This window comes from Scardinius erythrophthalmus (assembly GCF_964197995.2).
Source record: "Scardinius erythrophthalmus genome assembly, chromosome: 11".
Classification (NCBI taxonomy): domain Eukaryota; kingdom Metazoa; phylum Chordata; class Actinopteri; order Cypriniformes; family Leuciscidae; genus Scardinius; species Scardinius erythrophthalmus.
Window position 1 is genome coordinate 21,388,899 of NC_138231.1, and position 22,935 is coordinate 21,411,833.

Genomic DNA, 22,935 nt, shown 5'->3' on the forward strand with positions numbered 1-22,935 from the left:
TATAAGCAACTGAAAAAACACAAATGTCAGGGCATGTCAGAACATCTCAAGGACCCCAAAAACACCTCAGACCCCAGAGGGTTAATAACCACAAACAACCTGGATTTTATGCTTCTAAATGAAACCTGGCTAGAGGACAGCTGCAGTGCAACAGTCCTCAATGAAACAGCCCCTCCTAACATTACTTTTATGAGTGTCTGCAGAGCTGTTAAGAGAGGTGGGGGTCTAGCTGCTCTTTTTAAAGATATCTATCCGTGTAAGAACATATCATTTGGGAATTACCCTTCTTTCGAATATCTGGGTATTGTGTTAAAAGGTGCTCCACGCATTTTACTTATTATTATTTACAGGCCTCCAAAATACTCTCCAGCCTTTGCTGAGGACTTTACAGAACTGTTATCAACAATTACCTCAGAGTTTGACTGTTTTGCCATTGCTGGAGATTTTAACATTCACATAGATAATGCAGAAACCAATATGGCAAAAGAAATCAAAACTGTTTTAAAAACTTTTGATCTGACTCAGCATGTACATGGACCCACACATAATCGCGGACACACTCTAGATTTACTTATCAGTAAGGGTCTAAACATTTCATTGATTGTTAAGGATGTAGCACTGTCCAATCATTTCTGTATTTTCTTTGATATATTGATCTCTCCTGCCATTGAAGCTAGATCTGTGTCTGGCAAGAAGAGATGCTTAAATGAGAACACAAGTGTACTATTTATGAAGGCTATATCCTTAACACCAAGCATATCTGCTGACTCTGTTGATTTTCTCCTTGATTCTTTTAACTCAAAAGTTAAAAGTGTAATTGATGATATTGCTCCTGTGAAAGTCAGGAAGAAGAGTGGCAGACAAAAAGCACCTTGGAGAAACTCAACAGCAGTGCAAAATATGAGAAGACAATGCAGAAAAGCAGAGCGCATGTGGCGGAAGACAAAACTTGTAGTCCATTATAACATCTACAAAGACAGCATCCATGCTTTCAATATGGATTATGGAACTAGGCAAAGCTAGACAGACTTTCTTCTCAAATATAATAAGCAGCAATTTAAACAACACACACACTCTTTTTGCTACTGACAAACCCCCCAAACCAGATTCCCAGTGGAATGCTCTCAGAAAGCAAGTGCAGTGAGTTTGCTACTTTCTTCTCTGAGAAAATCAATAATATCAGAAAGGTGATCAGCACATCCTTGAGTTGCGCTAGGGTCAGACTGATCAGACCACCTGAGAAAGTAGTAACTTTGTCCGATTTCAAAGAAATTGATGGCAAAATTTTGGAAGAAACCGTACAGCACCTTAAAACGTCAACCTGCACTGTTGACACACTTCCCACATATTTTTTTTCAAAAGTGTGTCAGAGGTCATACAGTCATACAGTTTAGAAGCAGATCTAATAGAAGTGGTAAATGCCTCACTTATCTCTGGGAGTTTTCCAAACTCCCTGAAAACTGCAGTTGTTAAGCCCCTCCTGAAAAAGAGCAATCTGGATAAGACCATATTAAGCAACTATAGACCGATCTCAAATATTCCTTTCATAGGCAAGATCATTGAAAAGTTGTTTTCAATCAGCTGAACAAACTCCTTTGCTCGAATGGATACTTTGACAATTTTCAATCTGGTGTCCGGCCGCACCACAGCACAGAGACAGCGCTCATAAAGATAATAAACGATATTCGCTTAAATACTGATACAGGCAAATTATCAGTGCTGGTACTACTCGACCTCAGTGCTGCATTTGACACTGTCAATCACAACATACTTCTTGACAGGCTGGAAAACTGGGTGGGGCTTTCTGGGATAGTTCTAAAATGGTTCAGGTCATACTTAGATGGGAGAGGTTATTATGTGAGTATATGGGACCATAAGTCTGAGTGGACATCCATGACATGCGGAGTCCCTCAAGGCTCAATTCTTGTGCCACTCCTGTTCAACCTGTATATGCTCCCAATGAGCCAAATAATGAAAAATAACCAAATTGCTTACCACAGCTATGCAGACGACACACAGCTCTACTTAGCCCTATCGCCTAACGATTACAGCCCCATTGACTCCATGTGCCAATGCATTGATGAAGTCAACAGTTGGATGTGCCAAAACTTTCTTCAGTTAAACAAAGACAAAACTGAAGTCATTGCGTTTGGAAACAAAGATGAAGTTCTCAGGGTGAACGCATACCTTCACTCTGGGGGTCAAACAACTAAAAATCAAGTCAGGAATCTTGGTGTGTCACTAGAGTCAGACCTTAGTTTCAGTAGTCATGTCAAAGCAATAACTAAATCAGCATACTATAATCTGAAAAATATTGCAAGAATTAGACGCTTTGTTTCCAGACAAGACTCAGAGAAACTTGTTCATGCTTTCATCACCAGCAGGGTGGATTATTGTAATGGACTCCTCACTGGCCTTCCCAAAAAGACCATAAGACAGTTGCAGCTCATACAGAACGCTGCCGCTATGGAATTACTTTTGTGTCAATAATAATGAACGTAACTTTTCAAGAAACTAATGAAAATATAAATTGAAAATGAATAAAACATCTTTGAAACTGAAAAAGAATAAATCGCAGGCAATTTTTTTAACTTCGTTTTTAATACACTGCATGTTTTGCTAAATATTTGTATCGCTAATCTGTACTTACAAATGTGCTTCCAGAGTTTTCATTTACGCTTCTGGAGTTTTTGTTTACGCTTCTGAAGTTTTTGTTTACTATTGAGTAATAATAATAGTAATAGTATTGAGTTTTTGTTCGCTGTTCTGACACATTTTTCTCGTGGGGGCGGGGCTAGTAGCAGTGTGTTCTCATTGGCTACTGAGTTTTTTATTGACAGCTTCTTGACCAAGCGGCAACATTCTAATCTGAAAAATGAAGCCTACCCGGAAGTGCGAAAAACTGCAATACATCGAAAATCCGCTAGGGGCAGGTCCCAAAAGCCCATAGACCCGATGTTAAAATGTCCGTTTTCACAGCATAAATTCATGTTTTTACAGGTTGGTCCCATGGACTTTTATTGTATTTTTCGATAGGTTCAGAGTGCCTGACAACTGTGAGGGGGGTGAATTTTCTTCTAACTCATTAGTTTAGATCGTATTTAGATATAAAATGTATGACAAATAAGGGCGTGGTTAACTTTGATTGACAGCTTGATTGACAGCTGATAATGAGCATAGGCTGCGCCAAGGAGAATGACAACATAAGCGCCATTTTTTAATATACAGTTGAAATATAATACTACTGTTTTTGTTTCATGAAATGTAGTTTTAAGAGTTTTTCAGGCGAGAATGTAGTTGTTTAAAGCTCAAATCTGTGGTTTATTTATAAAGACTTATGAAAATTTTACCCAGGTTGTGAGATCCAGGCGATCACCAGGCGCTCGGCGCTCATGTACCCCGCCTGGAACAGCCTTTCCTCGGCTAGTCGTTCTGACGTTTGCCGCTGACTCTGGCGTCTCTGTAGTGGTTAAACATGAGATATAATTCATCTTGTGTATATCTAACGGGCGATTTTTGGTCTTGTGAATCTATAATTTGTTCCCTGGCCAATCGTTTTGACTGAGGGCTAAGTGAAGTTTCATAACTTTATAAGCTATTCAACTTTACAGTTGTATGGTTAGACTAGAGCGCTGACTTTGTATGTTTGACTGAATTGTTTGCTTTATTTGTATAGCTTCTTCTACCTTTTACTTATACTTTTATAATGGCTAATATTGATAAAACTGAAATTTAACAAAAAGAGACTAGGTTGAGTTTTGTCATTTTAAATTTTAATACAACGAAGATGATCTGTAATGTTGTTTACTGCAACATCTGTTGTTTAGTACAAATGCACATATTGCCTGGACCATATTAAAATGTTTAATATTTTTATATTATATTTAAACGAAAAGAGGCAGGGTTGTGTTTTATATTTCGTTTTGTTATAAATAGGCTAACGGTATTGAATATAATCAATACGCGTTGCCTGAACCACATTTGTGTGGCTGTAATGTTTAAGATTTCTTTAAATGAAAACGAAAAGAGTTAATGTTGTTTTATAACATATTTCATTGTATTGTTGCCTAAAATATACATACAGAGATAACCGGAGTAGCAGAGCGAGCTGAGTGACATGCGCTGTTCCATTTGCAGAATAACCGGACCCGCGTCCTTTACCCATATATGGATTGGCCAGAAGGTGGGCGAGTTTAGGATTTCCCAAGATTTTCCAAGATGGTGCCGCCCATACCCCCCATAAACCAATAATATCTGTCTGCAGAGCCGCAGAGCCACAGTTTTACCCCAGCAGTTTCACCCCAGCAGTTTTACCCGCGCATGCGCAGTTTCAGATTTCCTGAACTTCTAATCAAACACTTTATGAACAAACTACTAATCTATAAAACACAATCGGTCTTCCGACCTTTTACTATATGCGCGACAGCGCGAGGGAGAGAGCAATACAGCGCTCGTGTTGTTTGTTTATATACTCTCTATGGTTGTTTGAAGGCAGTGTGCGGGCTGCACGCGTGTCCGGGGCGCGATATTTTTTTTCCCAGGATGGTAATATCTCATGATATTCATTAGGAAAGTCATCCCTGATTGGTCTTAACCCCAGTGACGGGTAGGTTTAGGGGCGGGGTTGGGGTAGGTCATCACATAGACCCCAGTGATGGGTAGGTTTAGGGGTGGGGTTAGGGGCAGGGGCGTTGCTAGACATAAAGCTCTACTGGGGCACAGGTCCCCCATTTTTGTCTGAGATAGCAAAAGTAACTAAGGAGGCCGTGGCATACCGATATCCGAAAGAATGATTCATTGTTATCACAAACAATCAAAGACAGTAGTACAGAACACAACATTGAGTGTATTTTCTGTGCTATACATTGCTGCAGGCAGGGGTGTTTTGTTTTAAAAAAAACACCAGGCTGGGTAGTTGGCTAACCTAGGGGGGTTCGGGGGCATGCTCCCCCGAGAAAATTTGGATTTCTCAGACCTACATATGTGTATTTTAAGGTGTTTGAAAGGCAAAAAATTTGATAACAATAGCTTTAAAAGAATGTTAGTGGGCAGCATAGCATAAATTATTTATCAAGCAGATAATAGATTCTTAAACAAAGGATAAATGTTGCAATGAATGATCCAATGAATGAGGATGATGCTTGTTCAGTGTGCAGTGGAAGTGTATGGGAGTTTGTCACATGTACATGTATGTGCCCAAAAACACTATATATTATACAGGATGTTTGATACAGTTATTGAACTGAACTGAATCAACACTGAAGTGACTATTAACTGAATATTGACACTATTGGCTTGTTGGCCAAGCTGCTTTTCAGGCGATTTTTTAATTTGTTACTATTGTGAAGCTGCTCTGAAACAATATATTGTAGCTCATATATGTATACGGATCTACACACACACACACACACACTGAATATGCAAAAATGGCAAGTCAGAAACTCAACTCTATTTCTAAAGCACTGTCTCTGTGTGTGTGTGTGTGTGTGTGTGTGTGTGTGTGTGTGTGTGTGTGTGTGTGTGTGTGTGTGTGTGTGTGTGTGTGTGTGTGTGTATGCATGTAAACAGAATGCATATAAACAGAAATTCAAGGGGGTAAAAATGATTTCTTTCTTTCTCAAAACTAAGTTTCTCACTTCACGCTCACTACTGCGCAGACTCAAAGACTTAGGCGTCACTTTTCTTCAATGGAAGAGAGAGTAGGCTACGGCGTCGTCCGTCTTCTTTTACAGTCTGATCGGAACAAAATACGGGACTTATTCCGCCATAATGCACGTTGCACTTCTCTCATTCATTGTAGGCTAATGCGAGACTAGTGCACTCTTTTTCTGTATAAAAGTTTTTTTTGCCTATAGTAAAGTGCAATTCCATTTCTTGGCAGAGGTTTTTCATATGGGTTTTTCTGAGGCTTGATGCTTTTGCATCTGATGTCTGATGATGTAAATTGTTTATCAAGTCTTACCTCAAACTAATCATCTCTCCTTTCTGCTTCCCTGTCCCTGCTTCGTACAAAAAAAAAAAAGTCTGATGTCCATCTACAGAAGCCAATAATGAATAAAAATAAGATTATTTGTATTATCAACAAACTTTTGTTTCGTAATGTTTTCATAGCCTATAATAGCGTGCCAACACCTGACCGGACTTCAGTGTGTTCAAATATGTGCGCGCTGCACTGCAGTTGCTTGGAATCAGACGCTCGCGGACATGGATTTCTGTCGCGCGGTTCAGTTTCTGTTTTCGGTTAAACTGCGTTGCTTTTACAAGCGTTGATTGTTTTATTACTGCGTTGCAAATAGAGAATTTCTATTACCCTACAATATAATTCATATTAAATACACTGACGAATACAATAAATTGTTAAACTCAAACTTCAGATTTACTGGGGCACAGCAGATTTATACTGGGGCACGTGCCCCAGTAAAAGGTGTCTAGCGACGCCCCTGGTTAGGGGTAATGAATATTCATGAGTCTTCCCCTACCATCCTGGGAAAAAAATATCCTCTCTCTGCTTGTTCTTTTATGCGCCCTGACTTATTTGTTCCCTCGTTTTAATAAATCGTGGACACGTTCAACTAATTCCCTCCCTCATTTTGATTTAACGAATTACAACGTGGCCACAATATAGTAAAACGAGGGAACAAATTAGTATAACCTGCTCAGTTATTATTAATTCGTGGCCACGAAATTCACCAATTCACAAAAATATAGGTATTTTTTAATATATTTGAATATCAATATAAACCAAAACTGCGCATGAGCGGGGTAAAAATGCTGGGGTGAAACTGCTGGGGTGAAACTGTGGCTCTGCGGCTCTGCAGTCAGACCCTTCTCCCATAAACGGCCTCAAAACCGTTCTTCAGAAAGTCTATGGGTGACGTCACAGATGCTTTGCCCATATTTTTTACAGTCTATGTTCTTGACCTGGAAGTGAAGACGTCAGTGGTGTGTTTATGTGTGGATGTGAGCGTCTGTAAGTGCAGCTTTCTATTTCATTTTAGTGATATTAAGTTAGGAATCTTTGTTTTTTAATTTTATCTGTATTTACCTGCTGCTACTACTTTGTCGACATAAGCTTTTAGGAGCACAAGAGATTTATTCAGTCTATTCAGGTGTAATTGTACATTAAAGGGCACCTATTATGCAAAATTCACTTTTACATGGTGTTTGAACATAAATGTGTGTTGGCAGTGTGTGTACACAACCATCCTATAATGATAAAAATCCACCCAGTGTTTTTTTTTTTACATCCCCATAAATCATAAGCACTGTCTCAGAACGAGCTGTTCTCAGAATCAAAGCAATGTGATGTAGAATTAGAGATGCGCGGATGGGCTATTATTTCATCCACAACCGCATCACAAAACTCATCATCCGTCCACCATCTATCCGCACCAACGTTTTTGACCAATTTTCAAAACCGCACCCGCCCGCCATCCGCTGATTGCTGTATACATAATATTTTTCATTTGATTGGTCAACCGCCCGCCACCCGCCCGAATTGAATTAAAATATTATTTTTCGGCACGTCATCCGCCCGATCCACGGTTTATCCACGGAGTCCGCGGCTGTAACCGCCAACCGCGCATCTCTATGTAGAATTGCACAAGCCCCGCCAACGACTGTTGATTGACACTTCAGTTTGAGCATAGACCCGCCCTGAGTGAGCTGGACACAGTCCGCCATTGTTTCGACGCTGGAGCAGCTGTAGAATGTCTCCTAAAGCGATTGAGGTGTTTTGTTTTTTGGATGTTAGAATAAACATAGCAGTCTTCATTTACTCCCCTTGTTACTCGAGGATTGATCAGTACTGTTTGTGATCCAGCTCAGTCTCCGGAGTGACAGGACTAACGTTACTGATCACGGCAGAAATAAAAGTGAGAGCGTGCACTTTATGACAGCTCATCCTGCCATTTTACAGATATAAAGTTTACCAGTTTATTAAGCACCCACTGAAAAGGTGTGTATATATTTGTTTACTGTTGTAACGAGTGTTTTGTGTACTTCGCTGTGTAACGTTATGTTCCATGATAATGAAAGGAGAGTTTATGGATAAGAGAGAGAGAGAGAGAGTTTATGGATATGACTTAATGTGCACTTGTTATACTGTGTTTATTCTTACAGTGATTTTCTGGAGTAAAACTAACACTTCATCTTTTGTGTGATGTACAATAAACTTAATTGAACTCATCAGTATATTTTGGTCATCATTCAGACGGGTCTAAGTTACTACAGCAGGCTTGTATTAATAGTGGAGCAAATGGCATATAAGTTATAAACGTAATTAAAATAAACATACCTGTTCTGTCTCTATTCAGCATATATTCTCTAGCTCTGTGGGCATTATTGTCCGACTCGAACACCGTTACTGTGAGTTTCTGTTTTGATATTATCATCTTTCTGTGAGATGAGATTGTCCTGGCTCTGAGTGTGAGCTGGTTAGGCTCCGCCCCCTGTGCGTGGAACCGCATCTCATTAACTTTTAAAGGAGATACACTAAAATGGTGCGTTTTTCTCAGCCCCCAAAAAATGACAATTTAAAAAAAAAATGACAAATTATCTGTGGGGTATTTTGAGCTAAAACTTAACATACACACTCTGGGTACATCAGAGACTTATTTTACATCTTGTGAAAAGGGGCATAATAGGTGCCCTTTAAAGTACTGTATATACTACTTAAAATATTGTATAGTGTCCAATGTTTTCGGAGAATATTTGTTTATTCCTGATGATTCTTTTGCATGTTAGGCTCTGATTAGGTTGAGCTGTTACAATTTAAAGAGAATACTAGCAAACGTGTGTGATATATTCAGCCGTCAAGAAAGTTTCACTTCAACCAGTAGCAGTGTCATGGTTGCCTAATCAAGGTTGGCAACCATGGCCATCACACTACTCATTGTTAGCATGATATACATTTGCACCATCAAAATTAATGCTCACTTAAATAAGAGGAATTCAAACAATATGAAAATTACAATCGTGGCCTGCTGTCAGATGATACATACCTCTAAGGGGATTTCATTACATATGTCACACAAAGAATGTTCTTGTTGCAATTTTTTTAAATTGATAGCCTAATTGTTTTTAGTTATTTCATTTAATTAATACTATCTTCTAACATTTAAAATTGTAAATATATTTTAACAATCACCAACCGTTTCAGTTGTAACTTATACAACCAGTTAAATGAATGTAATTGAAAATATGAATTCAAATAAATGTACATTCTTTATTGTCACTAAAGCATATACACAAGTATCAGAGTGAAAGTCTTGGATGCAATTATGTTGTGACAGGAAAGACCAGAATCCACAAAACATTAACTGCATAATATACATGCAATGCACAGTATTCTCATGATATACATTACTATACAAAATGCACAATTACAAATACAGAATAGGCCTACATTTAAAAAATTCATATACATTTTAAATGTGGCAATGATTCTTTGAACAGTTCCTGTTGCAGTACAATTAACAAAGCAGTTAATGGATACAAGCAGTACAAGGATAGTCCACCCAAAAAAAATAGAATTCTGTCATGTTTTACTCACCTTCATGCCATCCCAGATGTATATGACTTTCTTCTTTACATAAACATAGACAAAGATTTTTAAGGAAAAAATCCATCTCTGTGGGTCCATATAATACAAATGGATTGTAACCCATGTATGTAAGACAGTTGGTCGGAAGTGATTTTTAATAGTTAAAACAGTTTACATTATTAGTATATCTTTTATCTAGCCTTTTTTTTTCACTTCAGAAGGCATTGATTCATCCACTGAGGTCGCATGGATTTCCGTCCACACATGGAAAACCTGTGTGGTTTTTAGGACTCGCAGAGATGGATTACTTTCCTTACAATCTTAATTTGTGTTTATCTTAAGAAAGAAAGTAAAATACATCTGGGACAGCATGAGGGTGAGTAAAATAAGTGAGAATTTTATTTTTGGGTGAACTATCCCCTTAACATTCATATGCTGTTGGTATGCTTATCCAAGATCAGCATAGACTAATAAAAATAAAGTGCAACCTCTTGTGTACTTGTGAACTGTGTTTGTTTTAATCTAGAGGAAATTAAAATATTTGCTAGTTTATATTAAAATGAAATAAATCAGGTGTCTGAAGATCAAGATCCCAGTCATTCAAAGGTGATGTGTCTGAACAAAGTAAGATTATTGTCTGATAGGGACAGTGGAACTCTGGTACTATCACTCCACCCTCTGTGTCAGCATCAGAATTTTGTTTATGGAAAAGTTGCTCCACTCCCTGGAAAATGAGAGAGGAAATGTATTATAATCTAACAATACAAACTGCTTTGAACTCCCACATACAGTAACAAGTTGCAGACTTAAAATATTTATTCCAAACAAATTATATAAATGTTTTAAGGGATTTTACAGTACTAAATATTTACCTCGGAGTCATGCAGCATTTATCATCTGTAATACTGTTGAGTAACCAGTAGATGGCTGTATAGCCAGTCTGCAACCAATAATGCAGCCTTGGTCAGAAGCTAGAAGTAAATCATTTGTAATTTTGATGAGCGCAGTTTCTGTGCTATGATGCGGCCTGAATCCTGACTGAAATTTTTCATAGATATCATTTTCTTGCAAGAAAGAGCACAATTGAGCGGACAACTTTTTCTAGTATTTTAGATATAAATGGAAGATTTGTCTGTAATTTGCTAGGTTATTATGATCTAATTGTGGTTTCTTAATGAGAGGTTTTATAACTGCCAACTTGAATATTCTTGGAACATGGCCCATAACTCGATAAAGACGAGTTAATAATATTGAGAAGAGGCTCTTCCACTACAGGTAACACTTCTTTCAGTAGTTTAGTGGGTATTGGATCTAATAAGCATGTTGTTGGTTTCGATGCAATGATAAGTTTATTTAGCTCTTCCTGTCCTATAGTTGTAAAGCTAAAGACCTCTTAATTAGTTTGTTTCCATTTACGCTCTAAATTACGAGTTTCTCTCTTGATAACATGCTTAGCACTGTTGTACCATGGTGCTTTAGTTTTCTCTCTAACCTTTTTTAATCTAATTGGTGCAACAATATTTAATGTACTAGAAAAAATGGTGCTCATAGTGCTAGTCATTTCCTCTAGTTCGTTTGTTTGGGTTCACTGAGCAGCACAGATAGATCAGGTAAGCTATTTGAGAATCTATCTATAGTGGTTGGAAGGATTGTTCTGCCTGTTCGATAACGTGGCGCAACATGACAAATTTCAGCAATACGTAGTATGCAAGTTACCATGTAATGATCAGTGACATCATCACTTTGCGGTATAATATCTATATCGGTTGGATTGGTTCCATGTGATAGAATTAAATCTAGTGTATGATTAAGACGATGTCCCACTGACCAGTGACGTTTTGCTTGACCCCAAAGGAGTTTAATAAATCTGTAAACGCAGCCCCTAACGCATCATTTGTGTTAAAATCTCCAACAATTAATGCTTTATCGACATTGACCAATAGATCTGAGAGAAAGTCTGCAAACTCTTTTAGAAAATCAGCATAGGGCCCTGGAGGTCTATATACAGTAGCCAAGGCTAGAGATAATAGGGATTTCTTTCTTACATCTAAGAGTGTAATATTTAGCACAAGTACTTCAAACGAATTAAACCTGTGACCTGTTTTCTGAGTAACATTAAGAATATCTCTATAGATTGTTGCAACACCGCCGCCATGACCAATCAGACGGGGCTCATGCTTATAACAGTATCCTGGTGGAGTAGACTCATTAAGACCAAAATAATAATTTGGTTAAAGCCAGGTTTCAGTAAGGCAAAGTACATCGAAACTATTATCTGTGACCATTTCATTTACAATAACCACCTTAGGTGTGAGCGATCTAATATTTAGAAGACCTAGCTTTAGAAATTGTTTTTGTTCACTAATATTGATTTTTCCTAGATCCTACAGTAGATTTAATATTTGACCTCACTAAACGAGGAATAGACACAGTTTCTATATAATTTTCTACATTGGTACTCATATCAATTAAGTTGGGACAGCCAAGACTGTGATTTGGACTTTGACTTACTAGTCATATGGTGTGTAACGTCTTGGAGATGTTGTCGGACAGAAGAGCCGCTCCGATTCTGCTGGGGTGAAGGCCATCAGCACGGAAGAGCCTAGGTCGCTCCCAGAACAGATTCCAATTATTTACAAAGAGCAGTTTCTGTTCATTACACCATGACATTAGCCATTCATTTAGAGCAAATAATCTACTGAACCTTTCATGTCCTAGTCGGTACGTGGAAAGCGGTCCAGACACGATGATCGTTGTTTCAGGCGATGTGCTGCGTACCGTCTCGATCAGGCTCCTGTAGTCCTTCTTCAGAACCTCCGTCTGCCGCAGCCTGTTCGTTCCCGTGTGTAGCACGACAGCTCAGACGCGCTCGTCACCATTTAGGATCTCGGGAACCTGCGCAGCTACATCGAGAACACGAGCAACAGGAAAGCAGTGAGTGTGCACCTTACCTTTACCTGAGGTAGCGTGGATATGCTCGCGTAGAGGGGAGACGCGTTCCGTCTCGCGTAGAGGGGAGAAGCGGTTCCGGGTGGAGATCTCGAAGACCGGGAGGGGCGGAGAGGTCCTTGCTCTGGTCCTGGCTAGCGTCTTCCGCTGTGGAATCACCCAGGGTCCATGGTGTTGTGTTGGTGCCGGAGTGAATGAAACCAGGGATGATCGCGTCCTGGGTGCTCGGGTCCTGTGCAGAGAAACACAAGGAGTAGACGAGGTCAGAGTCAAAAAATTACTAACCACTGACTTGTGAGCATCGCCGTGTGATGTTTCAAGTGCTGATCGCCGATCTCGCAGCTCGACTTGCCTCTCTAGTAGTTCTCGGATCTGCTTCTCCACGGACTCAAGCTCTAACTGCACCGAATGCAGCTTGAACGTGTCCTCACCTGCACTCAAAGGTAACGTTAGACACACATCCGATATATTCGCCATTATAGCAGATGTGCTATAATGGCGAATTATAGCTTTCAGTGATACGGGTGTAAATAAGACGATCGATAGGCGAGACCACGCGTGCAATGCTAGCGGGCTAAGGCTAGTAGCGGAAGTTCGGAAAGTTGGATATAAGTAGCGATATCAAAGCAATCTGATTGTTTTTTATAAAGAATAGTATCGGAGATATGTTAACGCGCTGTAAAAATAGAACATTTTCGCTTATAAATAAATGAGAAAGAAGAAAATCAAGGATTATGAATCAATTTCGACGGAGCTCCAAACACAAACAACGCGATTAGTCAAAAAAATTGTATCAGTAAAATTTAAATTTTGTTCAGTTTCAATTTATATTTTCATTAGTTTCTTGAAAAGTTATGTTCATTATTATTGGCACAAAAGTAATTCCATATACCGCCAGGATTCTGAGCAGAACCAGAAAATATGAACATATCACACCAGTCCTCAGGTCTCTACACTGGCTTCCAGTTAGATTTAGGATTGATTTTAAAGTATTATTACTGGTATATAAATCATTCAATGGCCTAGGACCTCAATACATTGCAGATATGCTCACTGAATATAAACCCAACAGATCACTCAGATCATTAGCATCATATCAGCTAGAAATACAAAGGGTTCACTCTAAGCATGGTGAGTCCGGAACCAGCTTCCAGAAGAAATCAGATGTGCTCCTACAGTAGTCACTTTCAAATCCAGACTTAAAACACTTCTGTTTAGCTGTGTATTTAATGAATGAGCACTGTGCCACTGTTCGTCCAACTGTTTGTACTGTACTGTATTTTATTTTATTTTTCTAAACTGTTTTAATTATTCTTATTTCCTTTTATTATTTTAATTTATTCTATGTAAAGCACTTTGAATTGCCATTGTGTATGAAATGTGCTATATAAATAAACTTGCCTTGCCTTGCCATTGGTTCTTGCTGAAGCTCAAACGTGCTGCGTAACATGAGAATGAACCTCATTGGTTCTTGCAGAAGCTCAAATGTACTGCGTAATACGAGAATGAACCTCATTGGTTCTTGCAGAAGCTCAAACGTGCTGCGTAACACGAGAATGAATCTCATTGGTTCTTGCTGAAGCTCAAATGTGCTGCGTAACACGAGAATGAACCTCATTGATTCTTGCAGAAGCTCAAATGTGCTGTGTAACACGAGAATGAACCTCATTGGTTCTTGCACGTCAAGCGAACATGCTTGAGCTTCCGTTTACCAGAACTGATGTGTTGATGAATGTTTATATGTGAATAAAAGCCTAAATTCAATCTGTTGCGATCGTGTCTCTTCAGAAAATTTTGACTAAACCGCTCAATTCATATGGATTAGGTTTACGATCTCTTTTTGAAGCGTCAAAGTGTCAGTTACATAGTTGATGTGTATTTTCTTTGGTTTAGTTTTAATGTAAAAAAAAAATCGTGAAAAAAAGTGTCAATAGTTTGTAATCCATTGTGTTGTAATATTATTTGGTTTAATAAAAAAAGTTTGAACATAAAGTGTCAGTTACATAGAGTACAGAAAGCTCTCAAATTTCATCAAAAAGATCTTCATTTGTGTTCCGAAGATGTCCGAAAGTCTTACAGGTTTGGAACAACATGAGTAATTAATGATAGAATCAAATTTTTTGTGAGCTATAACTTTAATATTTAGCAATATTATTGAGTGAATGCATTGACACTGTCGAATGAGAACTGAATCTTAGCTGGATGATGACATCACTGTTTTCTGCAGAGCCAATTATGAATTATTTCATCAATAATTGATGAACTTTACAGTTATTGAACTGAACTGAATAAACACTAAACTGACTTCAGCTATTGTCTTTTTAGAGCTGCTTTACAGCAGAATTGAATTCTGTTTGCACAATTGATCACCGGTTTCCTGTTCATCACTGTAAAGCTTTGAATCAATCTGTATTGTATAAAGCGCTATTTACAGTGCTATGCATAAGTTTAGACACCCATGCTAAAGTTGACTAAAAAGAGGAATAAAAAATCATCTTTTGGAAATTGAACTTAATGCCTTAATTAAAAAAAAAATAGGAAAAATCCAACCTTTAAGGATACCAATTTTCTTTGTGAATGAATAATGTATCGTAAATAAATAAATGTTCTTCCTTAAAATACAGGGTGCATAAGTCTGGACACCCCTATGTTAAATTCCCATAGAGGCAGGCAGATTTTTATTTTTATAGGCCAGTTACTTCATGGATCCAGGATACTATGCATCCTGATAAAGTTCCCTTGGCCTTTGGAATTAAAATAGCCCCACATCATCACATAGCTTTCACCATACCTAGAGATTGGCATGGTTATACAGTATTTCAGTTAGCCTAATAGCTGGTTTGATTTGCATTGAGAGATGATCTTATGGAAAGTATTCCATGCCAAACTCTAGGTATGGTGAAGGCTATTTATTTATGATACATTATTCATTCACAAAGAAAATTAGTGTCCTTAAAGGTTGGATTTTTCCTAATTTTTTTAATTAAGGCATTAAGTTCAATTTCTAAAAGATGATTTTTTATTCCTCTTTTTAGTCAACTTTAGCATGGGTGTCTAAACTTATGCATAGCACTGTAGATAAAAGTGACGTGACTGTTGTCAAATATTGTGACAATAGTCAAGTTACCTTTATTTACTATGCCTGTTCATGGAGCTTTGTCATTAAAGGACAAAATAAAATATGGTTATTAACTTTTATATATTTTCTCTATAAACAATGGTTTACTCATTAGAAATTGGTTTCGCTCAGCAACAACAAAATTAGACGAACAGTCCAGGTCACTTTTCTTACTGTGTAAGATTGGATCTTAAATCTTAGACTCTTCAATCTCTTGCTGTTATCTGTAGGGTGAGAAGTTGGATGCCGCCTGTCGGAGTCTCCAGCTCACTGGTCTGACATCATCTCTGCTCAGTCAGAACAATTTCCTAACCAGTTCCTCTCTGTCTACCCATACCTGTGAGTACACGTGTACGGGACACCTGCAGTTAAAGGTTGTCAAATTTATCATGTTCTGTGATTGTTGCTAATAAATGATAGACAAAAATTATCATTTGCTGTTTAGGCCTAAATGATGGCTTTTAAATATGATGTCAAATTGCTATAATTTTTTATTTTGTTCAAAGAAGAAAAGAAAAATAAATCTGTTTAAGAGTGGTATTGATTGCTACAGTACTGCAGATGCTGGCTTTAATAGTGCTCGTAAAAGATGGCATTAAACAAACATAATTTAACACCTTAACCTGCAACCATACAAGCTAAACATGTCTATAATTTTTTTGTCAGAGTCAGAATTATGTACAGGAACAGTTTAAGAGAAGCTCACATAGTCTGAAAAGTGACTTGCATTTCTTCTGTTTGAAATACATCAAAGAAAAAAAAATTGCGACTAGGATTTGAGAAATACATTTAAAATTAAGATAAAATTTAAACCAGATCTTGGTAAAACATTTAAGATGATTCTCACAAAACTTTACATATGGAAGTGGGGAATCTCAACCACCACCAATGTGCAGCACCACCTGGATGCAACGGCAGCCATATAGCGCCAGAACACACACCAGCTTACTGGTAGGGAGGAGACGGCGATGAAGCCAATCAGTATATATGGGGATGATTAGGAGGCCATGATGATGGACAGAGGCCAATGGGCAAATTTGGCTTGGATGCCGGGGTTACACCCCTACTCTTTTTCCGAAGAACAACCTGGGATTTTTAATGACCACAGAGAGTCAGGGCCTCGGTTTAACGTCTCATTTAAAGGACGGTGCTCTTTGACAGTATAGTGTCCCCGTCACTTTACTGGGGCGTTAAGGACCCACACAGACCACAGGGTGAGCGCCCCCTGCTGGCCTCACTAACAACTCTTCCTGGTTTTCCCAGAAGGTCTCCCATCCAGGTACTAACCAGGCTCAACCCTGCTTAGCTTCAGTGGGCAACCCGTCTTGGGCTGCTGGTTTGAAGAAAGTTAAAGGGAAAAGCCTCGCACCACAATGACTCGACTCAGAAAAATGGAGTGCAAAAACAATCCTGGGTGCTTATTGTACAGTGGCTAGGTTGACAAGGAAGACTGTGATGTGGTGGCAGGTTTATTCAACTCTTAAGTCAATGGAAGTGCAAGTTGGTTTGGTGGAAAGAGGCCATCTCTTTTATTTCCTCTCTAGCTATAAAAAAATTGATTGTTGCTCATTTTCAGTATAAGCAAATAATCAGATGGTTGGGTGTTGCCTGGCAAAATGACCTAAAATATGATATATGCTGGATGGAAGTCTTGTAATATTATTATGGTTTGCAGTGTTATTGAACTATTCAGAGTAAAAACCTTTTAGAAAGGCTCAATATGCCTGGATGATGGATGTGGTCTTTTCAGAATATGGATGTGTTCTGGGTACTAATGTATATAAACATATGTGTATATAAATTGTATATAAATATATAAACCATATCTATACCCATCTCTGCACTTACATCCAGTTCTCTTGTCTGTTTAAAGCACCACGGAAACCTCTTGCCAGTCCAGATATGGAATCCAGTCTGACCCAAGACTTTTCTACAATAAACGGAGCAAACTCTGAACACACAAGCATGTAGTGCTCTCTCTACATCTGGAAACTTTTGGCAGTAATGACAAACTATTGATAAAAACTCATGACTACCTCTGATTCCTACCAGATGTTTATCATATTACTTCATCGTAGAACATGAGTGCACTGTATAAACAGTAATACTGTGTCATTACACAGTATCTATTTAGTGCCTGTATGACAGTCCAGTTACAGCTAATTGTACTGGTCATGTAGTGCTTAGCTTTGGTTCTATATATCTTTGTTTTTATATATCTGTAACTTTGATGTAACACTGTATATTGTCAGATATTTTCATCAGATGATTAGAACATGGTAAACCTATGTGGTATTAACTAAAAAAAACTAATTTCTATTATTCTACTGTATTTATATTTTAAAATATCTAATTTTGAATATTTAATATTGTTATTTTACCTTAACTTAGTAGGTTTGTTTTAGTGAGGTTTGTTTGTTTTTCTACTAGGCCTAAGTTTTTACACATCAATTTAAGGAAAGCTGTGCTAAATTACAGTGCCTTGCCTGATATATTTTGTATTTTATACCTTTTTATGTTGTGAATGAATGTTTTTTTTACTTTTAAGTCTGAAACAATGAATATATGAGACTCATACTTGAATGAATGTGAAACAAATAAAAACATGACCACCACACAGCTGCAAAACTCCTTTGTAATAATTTGTTACAGGATGCAAAATTGAGTGCACAGATACACCATTTGCAAAATGAAATAGAAACGAATATCTTGCTTCCTTTTTATTTTAAATACTGCAATAGTAAAAACAGAAAGTCATAATGTTATGTCCTTAATGCCTTAGTGTTTTAACAAGTTTTTAGGTCTGGGCATTATGACAATATACAACAATGATTTAAGTGTTGTATTTATAGCTTTTGTATGACTTTAGGCTTTGCTTTATAAATTTGCTAAATGTCAGGACACTTGATTCCTGGTAGTTAAAGTTTATTTAGATATTAAAGTTTTATTTAGATGTAAAGTTAAAGCTTATTAGATGTTTTAATTCAACATATAAGTTTATGTGGTGTCTTTCAGGAGTAAAGTAATAAAGCTTTTGAGACAGGAGTAGCGAACTTCATCCATCTGTTAGCGTCTCTTCCCTCTCAAGCTGGAGACTCAGAATGTGCCAATATGCCACCTCCCCAGCTCCTCCTTATGCATAACGTGGCATTTGCTTTATGTCATGTTGCCTGTTCTGTTCACAGGGGGGATATTTTAGCTCTCACAGTCCTAAACTGTGTGAGCGTTCCCTAATGCTGCTGCTGCTGTCCTCTGACTCTCTGCTATTTCATGGTGCTCCTGAAAGGTCAGAGGACTCCCTGAACAGAGTCATACCGCCAAATTTCAATTCAGGAACATCAACTTGTTTGCAATCTATTCAATAAAAATTCTTAAATTATTTTTATCATCTGTGTGTTCTTGACTTAATGGACCTGACAGAAATGCAATTTATTACCTATTTGGCAATGGATAAGTCTTGCTAGGCTTTGTCCTACTTAAAGTAATACTGAACATGATATAACAAATCTGGAACAAAAAAGTGGATTAACAGTTTTCTTGCAATATTAAATTGAAACTTTTAATATTAAATTGAACTTAACTTGAACTTTAAACTTTTAAATTGAAATATTAACAAACCTCAAAATGTATAAAGAAAAACAATTTTGAGCAAATACACTTCTCGGGTAAAAGATAAAAAGAAGTCCTTATTCCCAGTAGGAAATCTGAGTCTGCATTGTTTTCACCAGTAATTCCAGGTCTAGCTGTTGCTCACTGGTATCTGCTCTAAGACAGTCTGTCAAGTGTCTGTCAGTTAGACGAGAACGTTGCTTTGACTTTAATATTCCCATTGCAGAGAAAGCAATTTCACACACACATACGTAGATCCAAAGCAGTTTTTTTCAGCACACTGCACTAATGCAGGGTATGTCTCTTGGTCACTTGGTCCAGAATGTGTCAATGCTCTATTCTGTAGGATGTTGTTGTGCTGCAGCTCGATGAGTTGCTCCTCAAACGCTGCTGTTTCCACACTGAAGTGTTCTGATGTGACTGCGACAGACGGAGCCTGTGTGACACATGCAAATGGATTCTCTTTGAATGCCAGTCCAGGTTTTAACGTCAGCAAAACTGGTCTTTTAGTTCCCTGAGATATGAACAGTGAGTGCTGGGTGAAAATGAGCCTGGTTCTGTGAAATTTCTTTCCTGAAGTTGCTGCGAGAACAGGTTTCGCTTCAAATGCAGCCACATCATTCAGCATCATCGGAAGAATCTTTTGTTTCCCTTGAAGCATACAATTGAGTGCATTTAAATGTCACGTAACATCAGTCAGAAAAGCTGCATTGTGCATGAATGTGTCAAGGACATTTCCGCCACTAAGCCATCTGACCTCTGCATTGCCAAGCCAGGGTATGCGCTTTCAAACTCTGCGACTAAGGTACAGAACTGTCTGTGTTCCAGAGTGTGTGCAAGAATAAAAATGACTGTTTGTGTCACAGTGTCCATTGTCATTTTGAGCTCTCCACATTTACGCTTGCTGCACAGTTGCTCCTGATGCAGAATGCAGTGGTCTGAGAAGAAGGCTGGTATTTCAGGATCTTTTCTCAGTAAAGCAAGTAATCCATTTCCCTTTCCAACCATTGATGTGGCGCCATCAGTCACAGAAACAAGCTTTTTTAAATGTATATTTTTGCCTGGTCCATGAAAAAAATCTCATCAGTGCAGAGTTAATGACCTCTCCACGGGTTTGGCCCTTAAATGGGACCAAGGTCAACATTTCCTCGACAAATATCTCCCCTTAGCAACTGTGAAAAAAGATCATCTGAAAGCTTCCTGTAGCTCAAACAGTAGAGCGTTGGCGCTTGCAATGCCAAGGTCATGGGTTCGATTCCCAGGGAAAGCAAGAACTGATAAGAATGCAAATGTGCACCTTGAAATGCAATGTAAGTCGCTTTGGATAAAAGCGTCTGCCAAATGCATAAATGTAAATGTTAATGTACTCATCTGCCATGATCACTGTTCAATCAGACAACTGTAGGTTTGAGATTTACCTGATGATGTCGTCCTTGTTCTTAAAATCCGAAAACAGCGATTCTGCACAGTCCATAAATGTATTTTTGAGAAATTCTCCCTCTGTAGCAGCCGCTTTGCTTTTGTAATATTCCAAGCGATTCTGAATGAGGCCTCGGTAATATTGTCAGGGCTTTTAACATTGCTGTAGAACATGGATCGCTGGCCGTGAAACCCAGCAATGTCTACCTTCTGACTCCTGAGATCGCTGTGGATAGGCAACACTGGAATCAGGATAAAGTCGCTCATGGTTGCGTTGCAAGTTAGCTTGCTTTAATACAACAATTGTTTTTTGACAAAAAATACATATGCCTTTTCCGCAAAGGTGAAATCCATTTGCCAATGCAGGGTTGAAATCTGTTTTCATCACCATCCTTCCTTCCTCCGTCACTGAGGAGCAAAAATTAATGCTGACGGGCCAGATTCAGGCCACTTGCAGTAGGGTGTCCCATTTGTCATTTTTTCTCGCTTGATTAGTTGGCCTGGAGCCTGAAGTGGATCCAGGGGAAGGGTTGGCTGTACAGGTCATATAACTATGCTGAGAACTGAATATCTGAATTAGTCAAATTAAACTGTCTATTTATCTATGGCCGGTATTGTAGGATGGGCTCGAAGTCTAAGAGGATCCTGGGGAGGAAAGGTTGCTGTCTTGCTGGTGGATGTGAGTGGCAGTTCGGATCAAACGACTTTGATGGCGGAAAGGGGATGATCCCACGGGGGGCTGAGGATCGGTGGAAAGAAATGATGCGTCATCAGACGGGTCAGAGTTCATTTCTGCAATTGAGCCAGGGCTAACTTATTGTCCCCATCCCTCATTCTGTGGAAGAATTACAACACTGAGTGGATGCTGGTTAAAAAGAAAGTTTAACCAAATGCATTCAAATATGATTCAGTGACATACAGTGGAGTCATATTCAAATCACTGAAGCATGAATGATAAAACAGCCTCTCACTGTGTCTGTAGATTTGCTCAATGTATTTAGGTCATTCCAGTTGTCGGTTTTGGCTCTCTCAACTATCCTGAAGGCATCAGTCTGATTATCTTTCGTACACAAACACGCATACTCAAAGACTCAAACAAATAAACTGTCCTTATCCTTATTTCTATTTTAAAAGATCACCACTATTGTTCATGTAAAATAGCTGGATTGAAACAGAGTCCTGTGCTGTGCTTGAAGCTGTATAGGAAGCAGCTGTATACGAAGGCTGGTTGGTGGACGCATTATTACAGTGGCTCCTGCTGTGATAACACATTTCCATCGCCTGAGACGAAATCAACGGGGACTGATTTCAGTGCCAGGGGAGTGTTCAGCTGCAACACTCGTAGCTTCATTGGGATTTTCATTGGATCCAATCAGACTACAGAATGCAAAACCCCAGCCTCCCGGACAAAATACATCACTGTCAGTTCCAGAGCTATGCAATGGCAAGTCCTTAAATTGCTATGTTTTTCTCCATCTTCCCCACATCCCTTTCACTCTTTTTATTGTTTCATGAGAGCAAAAGGGATGATGCCCAAATGCAAATTTATTCTATATTTTTACGACAATCTACTGCATTAACACAGTACAATCTGAAAAATTGGAATTCAAAATCCTGGGGGGAAGAAAATAACGAAAATAATAAGTCACTAATAAAGAAAATAAGTCACTAATAAAATAAACAAGAGTGTGACATTGAACATAGCTGGTAAACTAATTTGTGTACATTTTGTTTTGTATTAAATTACGCAAATGCACAATACAATCTCAGACTTTAGGAATTGTATAAACAAATCTGTATTTTCCGTCTCTGATTTATTGTTCAATGTGAATAGTTTACTCTGGTTTACTATTTTCATTCTGATTTTGAATCTGAGCAGTAGGTTGCAATTTGACAAGCAACTTTTAGAGCGGCACTGTGTCTCCAGTCTACCAGCAATAGAGCGAAGGAGGATAAAGTCATTTGCTAATTTATGGCAGATTTATGTTGTAGACATGTACGTTTCACAAGGCTCAGTGTGATATTCGTCATAACAGACAAAGCACTGCATTTTAGTTAATTTAATTTGTTTATCAGTAAAATTACAATTCTATCACCTTCATATCGTTCCAAACCTGTATGACTTTATTTTTATTTTTTTGTGGGAAAATATTATCTAGCAGAATGACAAGCAGCCATTTTTCTCCGGATGTAAGTGAATAATGACCACAGCTATTTCTGCTCCCATCCACTTTCTTTCTGTATATATTCTGATAAATATCCCATTTTATGTTCTACACAAGCAAAAAGCCATATG

At 38.3% G+C, this 22,935-nt stretch overlaps 1 protein-coding gene across 6 annotated transcripts in view; it reads left to right on the forward strand.

Annotated features, from left to right (window-relative positions):
- The window catches only part of cep128 (centrosomal protein 128), a 170,107-nt gene extending 151,878 nt beyond the window's left edge, over window positions 1-18,229 (forward strand). For 4 of the 6 annotated variants that reach the window (XM_081378455.1, XM_081378457.1, XM_081378459.1 and 1 more), the window contains 2 exons: window positions 15,842-15,950; window positions 17,485-17,615. In XM_081378455.1, coding sequence (XP_081234581.1) covers window positions 15,842-15,950; window positions 17,485-17,582 — 207 coding nt within the window. In that variant the 3' untranslated portion in view covers window positions 17,583-17,615. Of the gene's footprint in view, window positions 1-4,137; window positions 4,300-15,841; window positions 15,951-17,484 lie in introns of those variants that run through there. The other 2 variants (XM_081378458.1, XM_081378460.1) reach the window with 2 other exon arrangements.
- The last annotated feature ends 4,706 nt before the right edge of the window (window positions 18,230-22,935 follow it).